At 36.2% G+C, this 15,407-nt stretch overlaps 1 protein-coding gene across 1 annotated transcript; it reads left to right on the top strand.

Annotated features, from left to right (window-relative positions):
* Positions 1-1,260: 1,260 nt before the first annotated feature.
* Positions 1,261-15,332, top strand: cpsf3 (cleavage and polyadenylation specific factor 3). Its single transcript, XM_053488799.1, has 18 exons — positions 1,261-1,436; positions 3,364-3,427; positions 3,512-3,609; positions 3,690-3,818; positions 3,951-4,128; positions 4,210-4,299; positions 4,401-4,551; positions 4,756-4,931; positions 6,562-6,720; positions 7,059-7,205; positions 7,298-7,450; positions 8,714-8,822; positions 8,901-8,999; positions 9,171-9,265; positions 10,731-10,818; positions 14,240-14,306; positions 14,408-14,504; positions 15,041-15,332. Exons 1-18 carry the CDS (start codon positions 1,366-1,368, stop codon positions 15,140-15,142), a joined length of 2,073 nt encoding a protein of 690 aa, XP_053344774.1. The 5' UTR covers positions 1,261-1,365; the 3' UTR covers positions 15,143-15,332.
* The last annotated feature ends 75 nt before the right edge of the window (positions 15,333-15,407 follow it).

Genomic DNA, 15,407 nt, shown 5'->3' with positions numbered 1-15,407 from the left:
TTATTTATTTTTTTTAACTACTTGAGAAAACTTAACACAGTGAGATATACAACTCACAATTATATTTAATGTGACCAAAGAAAAAAAATCTGTTACTATGTTGTAATAACAGTTGGGAACGGCAATTAACCCAATCTTTGTGTATCTGGACCATGGGAGGAAACCAGAGTACCCTGAGGAAACCCAGCAACCACCCCTACCACAAACACACCTTTATTTAATCTATAAAGTTCCTGACTATGTGTAATTACTGTGTAATGTGTTTTGTTTACAACAAATGTACAGTGTATTATGTTGGTCTGTACTTTGAGCACTACAAACAGCGGGAATCTAATTCCTTGTGTGTGTCAACATACTTGGCGAATAAACCCCTGATACTGATGCTGATTCTAATATGCAAACCTCAGCGCACACAGACCCGAGTAAGAGTGATTGAACCATTGAGAGACTAATTGAACCCTTAACTCTGAAGGTGTGAGGCCACAGTGCTAACCACTATGCTATCGTGCCACCACAGCCAATCATCTGGTCTGTTTATAGCCAGTGTGATCTCACATTTAGGTTACTGTCATGTGACAAAAAAAAAGTTATATTAATATAAGAAATCACCTGGCTGCTGATTACCCTCGATTAATTGAGAACTCTATTCTCCAGTCCCCCTGACCATACTCTGAATAAGGTGTATGGAAACTGAATGAACGAATGAATCTTACAAAGATAATCAGTTTTATAAAGATAATCTACATTTACATTTGGGCAGACATTATCATCCAGAGCGAATTTTATACAGTTAGTGCTTTGAAGTTTCCTTCTTTAGATGCATCTTTACCATGGTTCACTAGGTTACCATAAAGAAGTACCATCAGTTACATACTGTTGGGAATGTTTTTTTTTCTCTTTTGGACTTGAGTGTATAAGTTACCCCAAAGTTAACCTGTATAACCTTTACTTTTAGGTTGATCCTGGATTTTACTGACTGAATGTGGAATATATTGAACACACTGTACATGACTAAACACAACTTGCATAATTCTGTTAAAACCTCAGCAGTTGTGTAATTAAGTGTGATTATAGCTCCACAATTTCTTTTTCACGTTGTTTTTAATACGTGTATATTTTCACAAAGGATAGATTTTAAACAGTGTTTTTTTCTACTCTGTGCGATATGACTTTTAAATTCCAGACTGTACGTAGATATACTCCAGTTTTAATATGAAGCTTTTATTTTGAATTGTATGACACCGGAAGTAGTGACTTGTGGACTACACTCGCGTTCACACTAAAGCGCTAATACAGTTTGCCTTTATAAAATTGAGTTGGGGATGGATTAAATGTTAATCGTTTAAAACGTTTGTGTGTGTGGACATGGCTACTAAGCGTAAGTCAGACGTGGCCGTGCCGGCTGAGGAAAGTGACCAGCTTCTCATAAGACCTCTGTGAGTTTCATTCAAAGTACTGCCTGCAGGAGAGTCCGTTAGCTTGTTAGCAGGTTAGCTCAGTGTCTGTTAGCGTGATGCTAATTTGTAAAGACAGAATATAATTAAACCCGGCGTTTAAACGTTTTACCGTAGTATTTTTTAATATTAGTAAGTTTTTTTAATTTCTTGAAATTTCTAGAAACAGGTGACTATGGCAATAAATATATTAATAATTAACAATAATAATTATACAATATTATAAGTAAAAATTGTAACTTATTAAGGGTTGATTGTTTTAACCATTTGCATGTAAATGAAATATTGTAACAAAATATGTGTTGAGCACTGTAAGGTTACCAAGTAAATCCAGACATAATTCCCATTTGTATTTGTTTTCATTTTATGCTGTGAAAAAGTATTTTGTCCCCTTCCTGGATTCCCCTACATATTTGTCCCATTTAAATGATTCATATCATTAAACAAATTTTATTATTACACAAAGAATCCCTTGTAAATATGAATTTCAGTTTTAAATGATGGTTTCATTTATTAAGGCAAAAAAGCTGTCCAAACCAGTCCTATGTGAAAAAGTAATTGCCACATAAATCTAATAGCTGTTTGTGTCACTCTTGGCGGCAACAACTGCAATCAAACATTTGTGATAACTGGCTATAAGTCTTTTACATCACTGTAGGGGGACTTTTGGCCCACTTTTATTTGTAGAATTGTTTTAAGTCAGCCACATTAAAGGGTTGTCTAGCATGATCAGTTTGTTTAAGGTAATCTCAATCAGATTCAAGTGTAAAACCTCAATTTCGTACTTATTGAGCCATTCATAGATGGACTTAATGGAGTGTTTTACATCATTGTCCTGCTGCAATGACCCAAATGCACTTGAGCTATAGGTTAAAAACTGATGGCCAGAAAATCCTGAATGTCTGGCCATCAGTTTTTGACCTATAGCTCAAGTGCATTTGGGTTATGCAGCAGGACAATGATGTAAAACACTCCATTAAAAACACATTTAAAAACAGAATTTTGTATTTACTCTGGTTAGCTTTGTGTTATATTAAAATACGTTTGATGATCTCAGACATTTAAGCATGACAAATATGCAACAACAAAAAAAAAGATCAGGGCAAACTTTTTTACTGGACAGTATCTTTTCATATATGTTACTATTTCCTGGTATCTCTTTTTATGTTTTTCTTTAGTCCTCAAATGTTAAATAAGTCACATGACTTGTGATACCTTTCATAGATCCTGTGAAAAATTCATCATTTTTTCACATCCAGTTTAAAAAAAAAAAAAAAAAAAAAAAAATTATTAATAATAAATAATACAAAAAATAATAAATTTATTATTCACGCATTTATTTTGAGGAGAGCTTTTCAAGTTATAATTTTTTTTAATCCAAATAAGTATTTGAATCTTTATTAAAACATTCAACGCTTACAATTATAAATGTATAATGTATCGTGATTATTCTAAGTACATTATGTGACGAATGCATATTTAAGAGGAGAAAAAAGTTTGTTGGAAACTTATTTTGCCTATACTTTTAAACTGATTTCTTTTTTTGTACTATATGTAACATAAATCCACCAGTTTTAGTTGTCTGAAAGTATCTCAGTAATGATATTTTAATTATGATATGAATAGTGTAATGTGAAATGTAATAAATGCAGTCCATTAAGAAACATAGATTTGTAATGTAGAATTTTATGTGTAAGTTTTTATAATAATTTGTTTGTGTGTTATTTTAACATTTTAAAATGGCCTCATTTAAAAAATAAGGGCTAAATTAACATTAGTTCTTGCCTTACTAACTTGACAGTCTAGGATGTGAAGTGTATTTTCCAGACTGATTCTCTCTACACTGCTTGATGTTCCACAAATTAATTTAGTAATTTCTTGTTTTCTATCTGTTCCTTACCAATGATAGGGGCGCTGGTCAAGAAGTGGGCAGATCATGCATCATTTTGGAATTCAAAGGACGTAAAATTATGGTAGGCTGGTTAAGACATGATATCAGTAATAATATCTAATATAATATAATTTTGTCTTTGGCTCATCACTGATTTATTCCTCAGCTGGACTGTGGTATCCACCCCGGTTTAGAGGGAATGGATGCACTGCCTTACATTGATTTGATTGATCCTGCTGAAATCGATCTCCTCCTCATCAGCCAGTGAGCGTTTTTTTTTTCTACTTGTTTAAAGGTATATTTACACCATACTTGTATTAACTACTATTTCCTTTCTCACACAGCTTTCATCTCGATCACTGTGGAGCACTGCCCTGGTTTTTACAGAAAACTAGTTATAAAGGAAGGACTTTCATGACCCATGCAACCAAAGCCATTTACCGTTGGCTTCTTTCAGACTACGTCAAAGTCAGGTAGACACTTGCATCATCCCTTTTGTGTTGAAAAGGAAATAAGGTTAGAATTAGAAGGTTAAAAATGCCTGAGTGTACAGTAGTGTTGTATATAATTTGCTTCTCTCTCTCGCTCTCTGTCTGTTTCTGCAGTAATATCTCAGCAGATGACATGTTGTACACAGAGACAGACTTGGAAGAAAGCATGGACAAGATTGAGACGATCAACTTCCATGAGGTGAAAGAGGTGGCTGGCATTAAGTTCTGGTGCTACCATGCTGGCCATGTCTTGGGTGCAGCCATGTTTATGATCGAGATTGCTGGTGTAAAGGTGAGTTGAGGTGATTGGTAAGTTTATGACAAGATCACAAACAGATCAGAGCTCATGTCCTTGCATCTTTTTTTTTTAAAGATTCTTTATACAGGAGATTTCTCGCGTCAGGAAGACAGACATTTAATGGCAGCAGAGATCCCTAGTGTTAAGCCAGACATCCTAATTACAGTAAGTAAATCTTTACTGTAGTACTGTAGCAGCTGTATTGTCTGTCACAGAGAGTGTTTTGTTCACCCATTAACCTGCACCCTTTCTGTTCCTGTTTACAGGAGTCCACCTATGGAACCCACATCCATGAGAAGAGAGAGGAAAGAGAAGCTCGTTTTTGTAACACAGTCCACGATATTGTGAACAGAGAAGGCCGCTGTCTCATCCCCGTCTTCGCTCTGGGTCGAGCACAGGAGCTCTTGCTCATCCTTGGTGAGACCTCAGTAAATCCTTAAGATGTTATCTAACCTAATGTAACATGACCACATTTTTTAACCATTTTGCTGTTTTCTGTGAAGGCTAACTAAGGTGTTTCACTGTATCTGCATGAATTCGTGCCTTCATGTTCTAGGTGTCCATAATAAAGTGCACAGTGAATGGTAGCATTTCTGTGATTTCTGACTTTTGCTCTTTCAGATGAATATTGGCAGAATCATCCTGAACTTCATGACATTCCTATTTACTATGCATCATCCCTGGCCAAAAAGTGTATGGCCGTGTACCAGACTTATGTCAACGCCATGAACGACAAAATCCGCAAAGCCATCAACATCAACAACCCCTTCGTCTTTAAGCACATCAGCAACCTCAAGGTGCAATTCTTAATGGTTTCTTTGGAATAAAACAAAACATCAGTGGTGCTTATTTGGCTTCAACTGCATTTTTAACTTTAGTATTTATTCAAGCTGCATTAAAAAGCAAATGAAGAGAAAGTGTGAAAAAACAAAATAGAAGTAATATCCCTGTTGATTAAAAAGACTTCACACAAGTCTAGCGACAAACAGTAATAACAAAACCAGGTGGTTCCTTTATTGTGCAGCTTTTTTTTTTTAAACACGTTTCTCTCACAACTCATTCACTGCAGCATGCAGCTACATCTTTGTGCTTTCTCACTATTAATAATAATATACATGTTAGCACTTTATGCGATCAAAATGAAGTTGATTTTGACACTCTCATGTATTTACCTGCATTTAGTTCAGGCTACATTCGCATGTTTGCTTATTAACGTGACAACAATTCCAGATTGCTTTGTCAGTCACACTCATTGGTCACTTTCATACTGTGTAAAGCAAACATTAATAAGTCACCAATCAGGCCAGAGATTAGCGAATGATTCAGTCACAACTCAATTTACAGAGAATTATACTAGTATAATTAACTATGTACTTTAAGGTTGAGAGCAATAAAACCTTTGACAACAAATAGATTCTATGCTGTAAATTTTATATTACATTTTAAACTATTTAACGAACTTTGACGTTTACCTTATACTGATAAAAAAATAATAATGATATAAACTAACGCATGCGAAGATGAAGTACTGTAGTTGGCTGAGTGTCCAAAAAGCGCAGGTGATATTGATAAGTTAGATGTGCCCACGACTTAGTCCCTGTGAAATATAATTGTGCGCTCATAAGTGCATTTAAAAAAAAATTTACAATGCCATCTGTTGAAATTTGTAACAAACTATATTTTTTTATATGATACTGTAAATTGCGCGGAATGAATGTGTGAGATTGCGTTTATTAAGAAGATTTCGATTGCACACTCATAAGCATGTATTAAGAAATTTACAGCGCCATCTGTTGAATTAGAGAAGAACTAAGGATTTTTTTTTATTTTTTTTTTATGCTTTTCGTTGAAATTTTAAATTAGTATGTCTTCTCTTCCTGTGGGCCGACTGTGATGAAACAAAACCTATATGTTGCCTCAAGCTCAGCCAAATACACCTCTTAATTAAAATTTGTTCTGTGGTTTTTATGTAATGTGTGCACAAAAAAAATCTTGCATCCCCCTAATTTATTTTTTCCTGAAAATCTCTTCAATGTGCAGACATGCCAACTTTACAGTTTTATTATATGTATAAATTTTAATTTATTATTGTTAACATTCTGTTTATGTTCAACAGCTTGTATTCACTTTATAGGTTAAAAAATAAAGAGATTTTCTTTTGTTTCCCATCCAATTGTGGTAAAAGACATGTGATTTTACATTTTAGCACGAATCATGCAGCCCATTAAGAGGATGTTTGGGAATTTATATTCATCATTATATTTATATATTTTTGTTCCTTAATTGAATTTAAAATTATGAAAAAACTTTAATTCCAGAATATGCTTATATCACCTGCAGCCTTTTGATAATATGTCCATATTGCGATTTAGAATTTTACGCGACTAAATGTGCAGCACTAGTACCAGCTCTCTTCCTTTTCTACAGAGCATGGATCATTTCGATGACATCGGCCCCAGTGTGGTGATGGCGTCTCCTGGAATGATGCAGAGTGGCCTCTCCAGAGAGCTGTTTGAGAGTTGGTGTACTGACAAGAGGAACGGTGTGATCATCGCAGGCTACTGCGTGGAGGGAACACTTGCCAAGGTAGAGGAGCAATTCCAATAATGCTACAAATGTAGCAATAATGCTACAAATCCCAAACAAGTAGGATCCATGAAATCCCACCCCATAACCCACAGCGTTTAGAGAATCTGCCGCCAATGTCCTGGTACCGAACACCACAGCACACCCCAGGAGTCTTGAGTGGTCATGCCCCTTGCGTTGTAATATGATTGCTGATGTAGGTTACTTTAAGTAAAGAAAAATTTATCTTTTGAGATCAGAATAGCACATTTGAGCAAAAATATTTTGAAGTAGTATTATATTAGTATTTGAGTCTTGCTTGTTAGATAAAGAGGCTAACAGACCGTTTTCTTGTTTAGCACATCATGTCCGAGCCCGAGGAGATCACTACTATGTCGGGTCAGAAGCTGCAGCTGAAAATGTCTGTGGACTACATTTCCTTCTCAGCTCACACTGACTACCAGCAGACCAGCGAGTTTATCCGAGCGCTCAAACCGCCCCATGTGGTAAGATTCGGCACACTGCGAACTGTTCCTCTGCTTTACAATTTGGATTATTGTGCATGGTGAGATGTGTTCCTGATTTGTCCTGTGTTCAGATCCTGGTGCATGGAGAGCAGAATGAGATGGCCCGACTGAAGGCGGCTCTCATTTTAGAATATGAGGAAAATGATGAAGAGCGTATCGAGGTCCATAATCCCCGCAACACTGAGGCAGTCACACTCAACTTTAGAGGAGAGAAACTGGCCAAAGTAAGAACACTGCTCTCTTCTGTCGTGTTTTTCTTTAATTGGTATTTTACTGTATCTAACTACAGTGAAACCTCGGTTGCGAGTAACAGTGGTTTATGAGTGTTTCGCAAGAAGATTTTCAATAAATATTGACTTGGAAAACGAACATGTCTTGGTTTACGAGTACCGAGTATCATGCGCTTCTTGTTTTGATGCTGAGCGTCACGTGATCACAACTGAACCAATGGTTTTTCTCTCTCTTGCTCTGCGGAATTGTGAGTAATCGTCTCTCCTGCTGGGTCTTAGTTCGCGTCTGGTATAATCAACATGCATTTATTGAACTGCACGCGTCTACTGTTTACTATGACACTGTGACCACGTGTGTGCGCGTAAAGCATCTTTTATTTTGTGCGTGCGTGTAAAGCAAAAGTCTCATTACAGAGGTTAAAGATCCATTTTCTCTCTCTCTCTTTGGGTCAGCAGGCTGTTGTGTGTGCACGCACGTAATTTGACACCGTGCCCCTTCACACACGCACACCCTCCTCCTCTTGCCTTTACAGACTCCCTCCCTCCAATTCGCGCCTTCTCACACACACACGCGCTCACACACTGGTCTGTCACAATTCTTTTCAAAGGTAAAGTGCAAGTTCATTTGTTTTTTCCATTTTTGCTTTAAATCAGTGATTCTGTTAGTGTTGTTAGAGTTGTTATTGATGTTTCTTGCTAATTTTCCTGATAAAACAGTCTTAGTCCGTTAATGTGTGTGTGTGTGTATGTGTGAGAGAAAAACTCAAAAAAGGGAGGAGGAAGTGTTACTGAGTGAGATGAGAAGAGGGAAGGGGCTGAATCCTCCTCTCCTCTTACTTTAGCTTCACACACACAAATGCACACACACACAAATGCACACACACAGACACACACAGCATTATTTTTATAGCGCTTTTTATGGCACTACGGATTAATTTTTACGCTTTTTTAAAGGTAAAGTGCAGGTTAATTTGTTTTATTACTTTATATTTTGTATTAATTATTTGTATGTATTAATTTTTTTTGTTGATCTTTTTTGGCTGTGGAACGAATAATTTGATATTCCATTATTTCTTGTGGGGAAATTGATTTACGAGTGTTTTGAAATACAAGCCCGCTTTCGGAACGAATTGTGCTCGTAATCCAAGGTTCCACTGTATATATTTTTTTTATCTCATTTGCTTTCTGACTTTGTGTTTTGTTTAAGGGTAAACTGACAAACGCTCATTTTTGTTTGTGTGTGTTGTGATTGTTTAGGTTATGGGTTCTCTTGCTGATAAGAAGTCTGTTCAGGGTCAGAGGGTCTCTGGTATCTTGGTCAAACGCAACTTCAGTTATCATATCCTCACACCTTCAGACCTCTCCAGTGAGTTGGTGCACTTTTCCCAGGGTAAACGCGATGTATTTTTACAGCATGTTCTCATCATTCTCTTGTGCCTTTAAGATTACACAGATTTGTCTATGAGCACAGTGAAGCAGACTCAAGCCATTCCCTTCACTGGACCTTTCTCCCTTCTGCACAGCCAGCTACGCCACTTAGCAGGTGTGTAATCTGAATCGATTTGCGCAAATGATTCCGCGTTTTTGTCTTTGCAACAGTTTCTTCTGTGTTCATATGTGACGCATCGGGTTGAGACTATAAATGCCTTTTCAGACCTGACTTAATTTGAGTGGTGCTGTGCATAAGGAAGACATCCATATTTGTGTGTTTTAGGACATGTCGAAGAGGTGGAGACAGCAGAGAAAACCACACTAAGGATCTTTAACAGCATCACATTGATTCATGATTCCAATATGGTCATCCTGGAGGTGAAAGCAATCGTGCATCATGTTTTTTTTTTTATTACAGGGGGGCAAAAAAGTATTTAGTCAGCCACCAATTGTGCAAGTTCTCCCCCTTAAAAAGATGAAAGAGGCCTGTAATTTACATCATATTTATACCTCAACTATGAGAGACAAAATAAGAAAAAAAATCCAAAAAATCACATTGTAGGATTTTTTAAAGAATTTATTTGCAAATTATGGTGGAAAATAAGTATTTGGTCAATAACAAAATTTTATCTCAATACTTTATATACCCTTTGTTGGCAATGACAGAGGTCAAAAGTTTTCTGTAAGTCTTCACAAGGTTTTCACACATGGAGTCGGGATCTGGAGACTGGCTAGGCCACTCTAGGGCCTTGAAATGCTTCTTACAAAGCCACTCCTTCGTTGCCTGGACAGTGTGATTGTCATGCTGAAAGACCCAGCCACATTTCATCTTCAATGCCCTTGCTGATGGAAGGAGGTTTCCACATAAAATTTACGATACATGGCCCTATTCATTCTTTCCTTTAAACGGATCAGTCGTCCTGGTCCCTTTGCCAAAAAAAAGGCCCCAAAGCATGATGTTTCCATCCCCATGCTTCACAGTAGGTATGGTGTTCTTTGGATGTGACTCAGCATTCTTTCTCCTCCAAACACGAAGTTCTATTTTGGTTTTATCTGACCATATGACATTCTCTCAATTCTCTTTTGGATCATGCAAATCTTGAGATCTGCATTTGAGATCTTATGTGGAGCCCCAGATTGAGGGAGATTATCAGTGGTCTTGTATGTCTTCTATTTTCTAATAATTGCTACCACAGTTGATTTCTTCATACCATGCTGCTTACTTATTGCAGATTCCCAGCCTGCTGCTGGTCTACAATTTTGTTTCTGGTGTCCTTTGACAGCTCTTTGGTCTTGGCCATAATGGAGTTTGGAGTGTGACTGTCTGAGGTTGTGGACAGGTTTTAAATTTTTTTTTTTTTTTTTACTGATAACGAGTTTAAAAAAAATACCACGAGTGGAGGACAGAGGAGCCTCCTAAAGAAGTTGTTACAGGTCTGCGAAAGCCAGAAATCTTGCTTGTTTGTTATTGACCAAATACTTATTTTCTACCATAATTTTCAAATAAATCCTTTAAAAATCCTACAGTGTGATTTTCGGGATTTTTTAATTTATTTTGTCTCTCATAGTTGAGGTATACATATGATAAAAATTACAGGCCTCTCTCATCTTTTTAAGTGGGTAAGTACTTTTTTGCCCCACTGTAACATTTAAATCATTTCTTTGTTTCATAAGGTTATAGTTATTTAAATGTATGAAGCTATATGAGACTTTATCAGAAGTTATCAGTTCATGGTCTTGAATTTCTCTTTTGCAAAAAAGTACAAACCATGAATACATTAATAGCAATGCATTTGATGGCAGAATCATGATGGAAGACCAAATGCTTGTGTCTCTTTAACAGTGGATTGCCAACCCCCTGAATGATATGTATGCTGATGCGGTCACGACTGTAGTTCTGGAGGTTCAGTCAAATCCCAAAGCTCAGAAACGTAAGAACACTTTATAAATCTTGATACTTGAGTAAATTTTTAAAGAACATTATATAAATCACAATATTTAGGTTCATTACATCCTTAACATGCAGCACAATGGTGTAGCAATTAGCACTGTGCCCACACATTCAAGGGTTCAGGGTTCGATTCTTGCCTCAGGTCTTCTTTGTGGATAGAGTTAGCATGTTTTCTCTGTGCTTGGTGGGTTTCCTCCCACAGTCCAAAAACATGCGGATTAGGTTAACTGGCGTTCCCAAACTACTGTGCTGTGTGCATACGTCCTGTGATGGATTGCCACCCTGTTTAGGTTTTCCTCCGCCTTGTGCCGTAAGTCTTCTGGGATAGTAGGGTCAGAGGTAGTTTGGTGGTTAAATATGGAATAAGTTCACTGTCAAAAATATTATTATTATTATTATTTTTTTTAATCCTTTATTTTAGTGTTTTGCATTTTTACAAAACAAACAAGACAACAATAACAAAATAATAATAATAATAATAAAATATATATATAATAATAATAACAATAATAAAAATAAAAAATGTAATAACCTATGACAGAACAACAGAACACAGAGGGAAAAATGCATACAAAGGCTAATTATAATTTAACTAGTCAGATAATGCATAAGCAGGATACAAATTCCTAAATGTTATAGAGTCACTTAGTCCTGTGTATGTACACTGAAATGAAATGAAAACAATTATTTACAGTACAAAAATAGAAAATAAAATAAAAAATAATAAGCAATTATCCTGCATTATCTTGAATAGGCACCATCTTAAATACATTGTTAATGGGTTCTGTTCACACTCCATTATTAATAACTCGTCATCAACAAGGGTCATTGACTATACATGCATTACATCAATTACCTTCAGATATTCTAAAATCTGGCCCCATGTTTTGTCAAATACTTCAGATTTGTCATTATTATTATTATTATTGATGTACCTCAACCTCTCCAAAACAAGCATATTTACAAGATCTGTCCCCCACATTTCGAACTTGGGTGCAAATTCACTTTTCCACATTCTTAAAATCACCCTCTTGGCAATTGTCATACCGAATAATATAGCTCGTCTTTCATATTTATTAAGTATGTCTAAATTACTAAATATCCCTATTATAGCTAAAAGTGGACATGGTTCAATATTCTTTTTGAATGCTTTAGAGAAACAATCAAATATGTTTTCCCAATATTCCTGTAGTTTAGGGCACAACCATATTATGTGAGTTAGTGATCCCTCTGCTACTTTACACCTGTTACAAAATGGAGATACCTCTGGAAAAATGCTGTGCAACTTTACCTTAGATAAGTATAACCTATGCAAGGTTTGAAACTGAATTAAATTATGCCTTACGTTAATTGAACAAGTATGTATATTCTTAAGGCCTTCTTTCCAGCTGTCTGAATCAATCTCTACACCTAATTCTATCTCCCAGGCCTGCTTAATTTTGGCTTCATCTACTACTTCATGTTTTAACAGAATACTATAGAAATATGACACAGCCCCTCGATTTAAAGGATTAAACATATTAATTTGTTCAAGCACATTGTGTTCTGTCATCACATTAAAATTTGACATCTGTTTTTTTACAAAGTCTCTAACTTGTACGTATCTAAAAAAGTCAGAGATCTTAATGTTAAAGGTTTTTTTTAATTGCTCAAATGAGGCAAATGTCCCATCTATATACAGATCTTTTATTCTTTTAATGCCTTTCCTCTCCCATTGCGTAAAACCTGAGTCAAGAAAACCAGGGGTAAATGCATGATTCTGACATATAGGACTATCTAAGTACATGTCGGGAGCCTTCAAATAGGCTTTAATCTGTTTCCAGATTTTCAGCTCATTTTTTATAACAAAATGATTATCATATAAGGTTGGGTCAATCCTAATAGGACTATTAAGAAGAGCAGCAAGAGATGTCCTATTGCAAAATTCTTGCTGTCAAAAATATTTGTGCGTAAAAAAAAGATTTGTGTGTAATTCTGTCTTTTGTCTGAGTGTCTGATTCCAAAATCTACGGCCATGACAGCTTACAGATATGAGATTTTGTGTGTTTGTTACAATACAACTCTGAAATATACAACCCTGACCGTTTACAGACACAAAACTCGTTTTTACAACTCCTCTGTTTCACGGACGAATTGCGAAATTACGGCCATGAACGCTGTGCGTGAAACCACTGTCAAAAATACGTCATCAAGGCCACATGCACAGGCATTACTATCCGAGGGAAGAAGAATAGATTCGGCGCATGCGCCCCGTCTCCGTTTTAAACTCCTAAAATCTTACCTACTATAGTTAAAACATCTGTAATTTTACTTCTCTTAAACATGTTAGAATCTGTGAAAAAAAACTTACCTGAGACGATGAGAAAGCGCTCGACTGTTGGTTTAAAACAGTGGCAGGGAGCATGCGCCGAATCGATTCCTCTTCCCTCGGATAGTAAGGCCAGTGCATCTGGCCTTGATGACGTATTTTTGACAGTGGTTTAACACACAGCATTTGAATGCGTAATTTCAAATTCGTCCGTGAAACAGAGGAGTTGTAAAAACGAGTTTTGTATATTTCAGAGTTGTATTTTAACGAACACAGATCTTCTCATATCTGTAAGCTGTCGTGGCCGTAGATTTTTAAATCCAACTCAGACAAAAGACAGAATTACACAAAAAATATTTTTATGCACAAATATTTTTGACAGTGATCTTATTCCATAGTTAAAGCAATCCCGTGATCGCCAAGTTGTCCCTGTTGGGCCCTTGAGCAAGGCCCTTAACCCCTTAACTACTTAAATTTTATGGAATAAAAATGGCTCTCCTATGGTGTGTCGACACTAAGAGTGGATTTAGTCTTAGTACTGTTATTCTCAGAAAAGCTAGTAATATATGGCACCTTCATTTTTAATGAGCCATCCACTAGTTCACTTACACACAATAAAACCAAAAATTAGTGAAAGAGTATTTAATCTTGACATGAAGTCATCATGATCTTGGTGTTTTAATATGATCTCATATCAGGACACACTCTTTTCCTGCCTGTTATTCATATTCATAAGTCTTGGCCTTTCTTGGTTTAGTCCATTCTTCAAAGACATACCATACGTCACTTTAGTTCATACCGTACAATATATATTATTTATGGTGTCCCTCACGCCTCTGTGATAGGCTCTCTTTTCTTCATAAACTACATGTGCAATATTACTCATTAACCCAGTCTTAACTGTTTATGATGATGACAGATTTATGTTTGCATCAAGGCCATTCTAAACTCACTTCACATGTTCACGTACTAGTTAAGACTGCATTTGGACCACACCATTAAAATGTGGGTAAATCAGCAACTAAATCACATGTGCATACACACATTATTATCTTTTTAAATACTGTAGAAAACATTCTTCTTCTTCTTTCAGTCATACAGCCCAAAGAGGAGAAAGTGGACCTGGATGTTTTTCGGGAAAGGCTACAGATCATGTTCCAGTAAGCAGACCTTTTTCATACAAATTTTTTTTAATCTCTAGTCTCTCTTAATATATTTGTACTAATATGAATAAACATGCCTTTTCTTCTCCTCTGTACAGGGATATGTTTGGTGATGAATGTGTAGACTTTAAGGACAAAAACAAATTGTCTGTAACAGTGGATGGCAAGACTGCCTACATTAACCTGGAGACCAGGGTGAGTGTCATGCTTGTGTGCATCTCAAAATGCTCCTTATTTACAAAAGTCCTCAGTAATCTGATGCATTTCTAACAGGACCTTATCTAAAGTTCCCATCACTCTGCATGTTCATATTTAGTTTCAAAAACTGTGCTCAAGCTCCTAAACTTCGCCTAAAATCAGCTGTCATTTCCAAACTTTTTCCCTCTGGTCTTTTTTTTAGCCATCACGCTTATGATTAGATACATGAATGTATTTATAAGCATTTCAACACACTTTTCTGTTCTAAGAAAAGCACCAAATATATTTTTGCTCTGCACTTACAACAGAAGTTTGTGTGTCTGTGTGTGTTCCAAAACCTTTCTTATGTAGCTTCTATTAACTTTACAACACTGGAACATAAACAGTGAAAAGAAATTCTGGCCAGTTCAATTTTCCTGAAGGTTTTTTGCTTCTGTGGGCTACCAGGCCAAAACTCATGCACCTCCGATGCTAATTTTAAATTTGGTATAGAAATAGTGTACTGTTTACGAGTCGTCCACTCCTGTGTGCAGACGGTGGAGTATGAGGAAGGCATTGCGGATGAGGAGTCGCTCCGAGACATGGTGGAGCATGCTGTGCAGAGGCTTTATGATGCCATGAACCCTGTGATGTGAGCATCAGGCATTTCTCCTTCACATCATTCTTTACTTTCAGCCTGAATACATAAAATACGGACACTCATGCTGTTTAAATGGACATGTATTAATGTCCATGTGCTCTTTAATTTTTATATGTTCCAGATAAGAAAATAATTTGTATGGGTGGATATGATTTATCAGCCATTCATTAAAAATTGTCTCTAGAGCTCATTGTGTTTTTTAATATTTAACACACACACACACAAGTTAAGGGTAAATAAGTTTATTGTATGAAACAACA

This window comes from Clarias gariepinus, chromosome 27 (genome assembly GCF_024256425.1).
Source record: "Clarias gariepinus isolate MV-2021 ecotype Netherlands chromosome 27, CGAR_prim_01v2, whole genome shotgun sequence".
In the NCBI taxonomy this organism is placed as follows: Eukaryota; Metazoa; Chordata; class Actinopteri; order Siluriformes; family Clariidae; genus Clarias; species Clarias gariepinus.
This window is presented reverse-complemented; position numbering and strand designations above follow the sequence as displayed.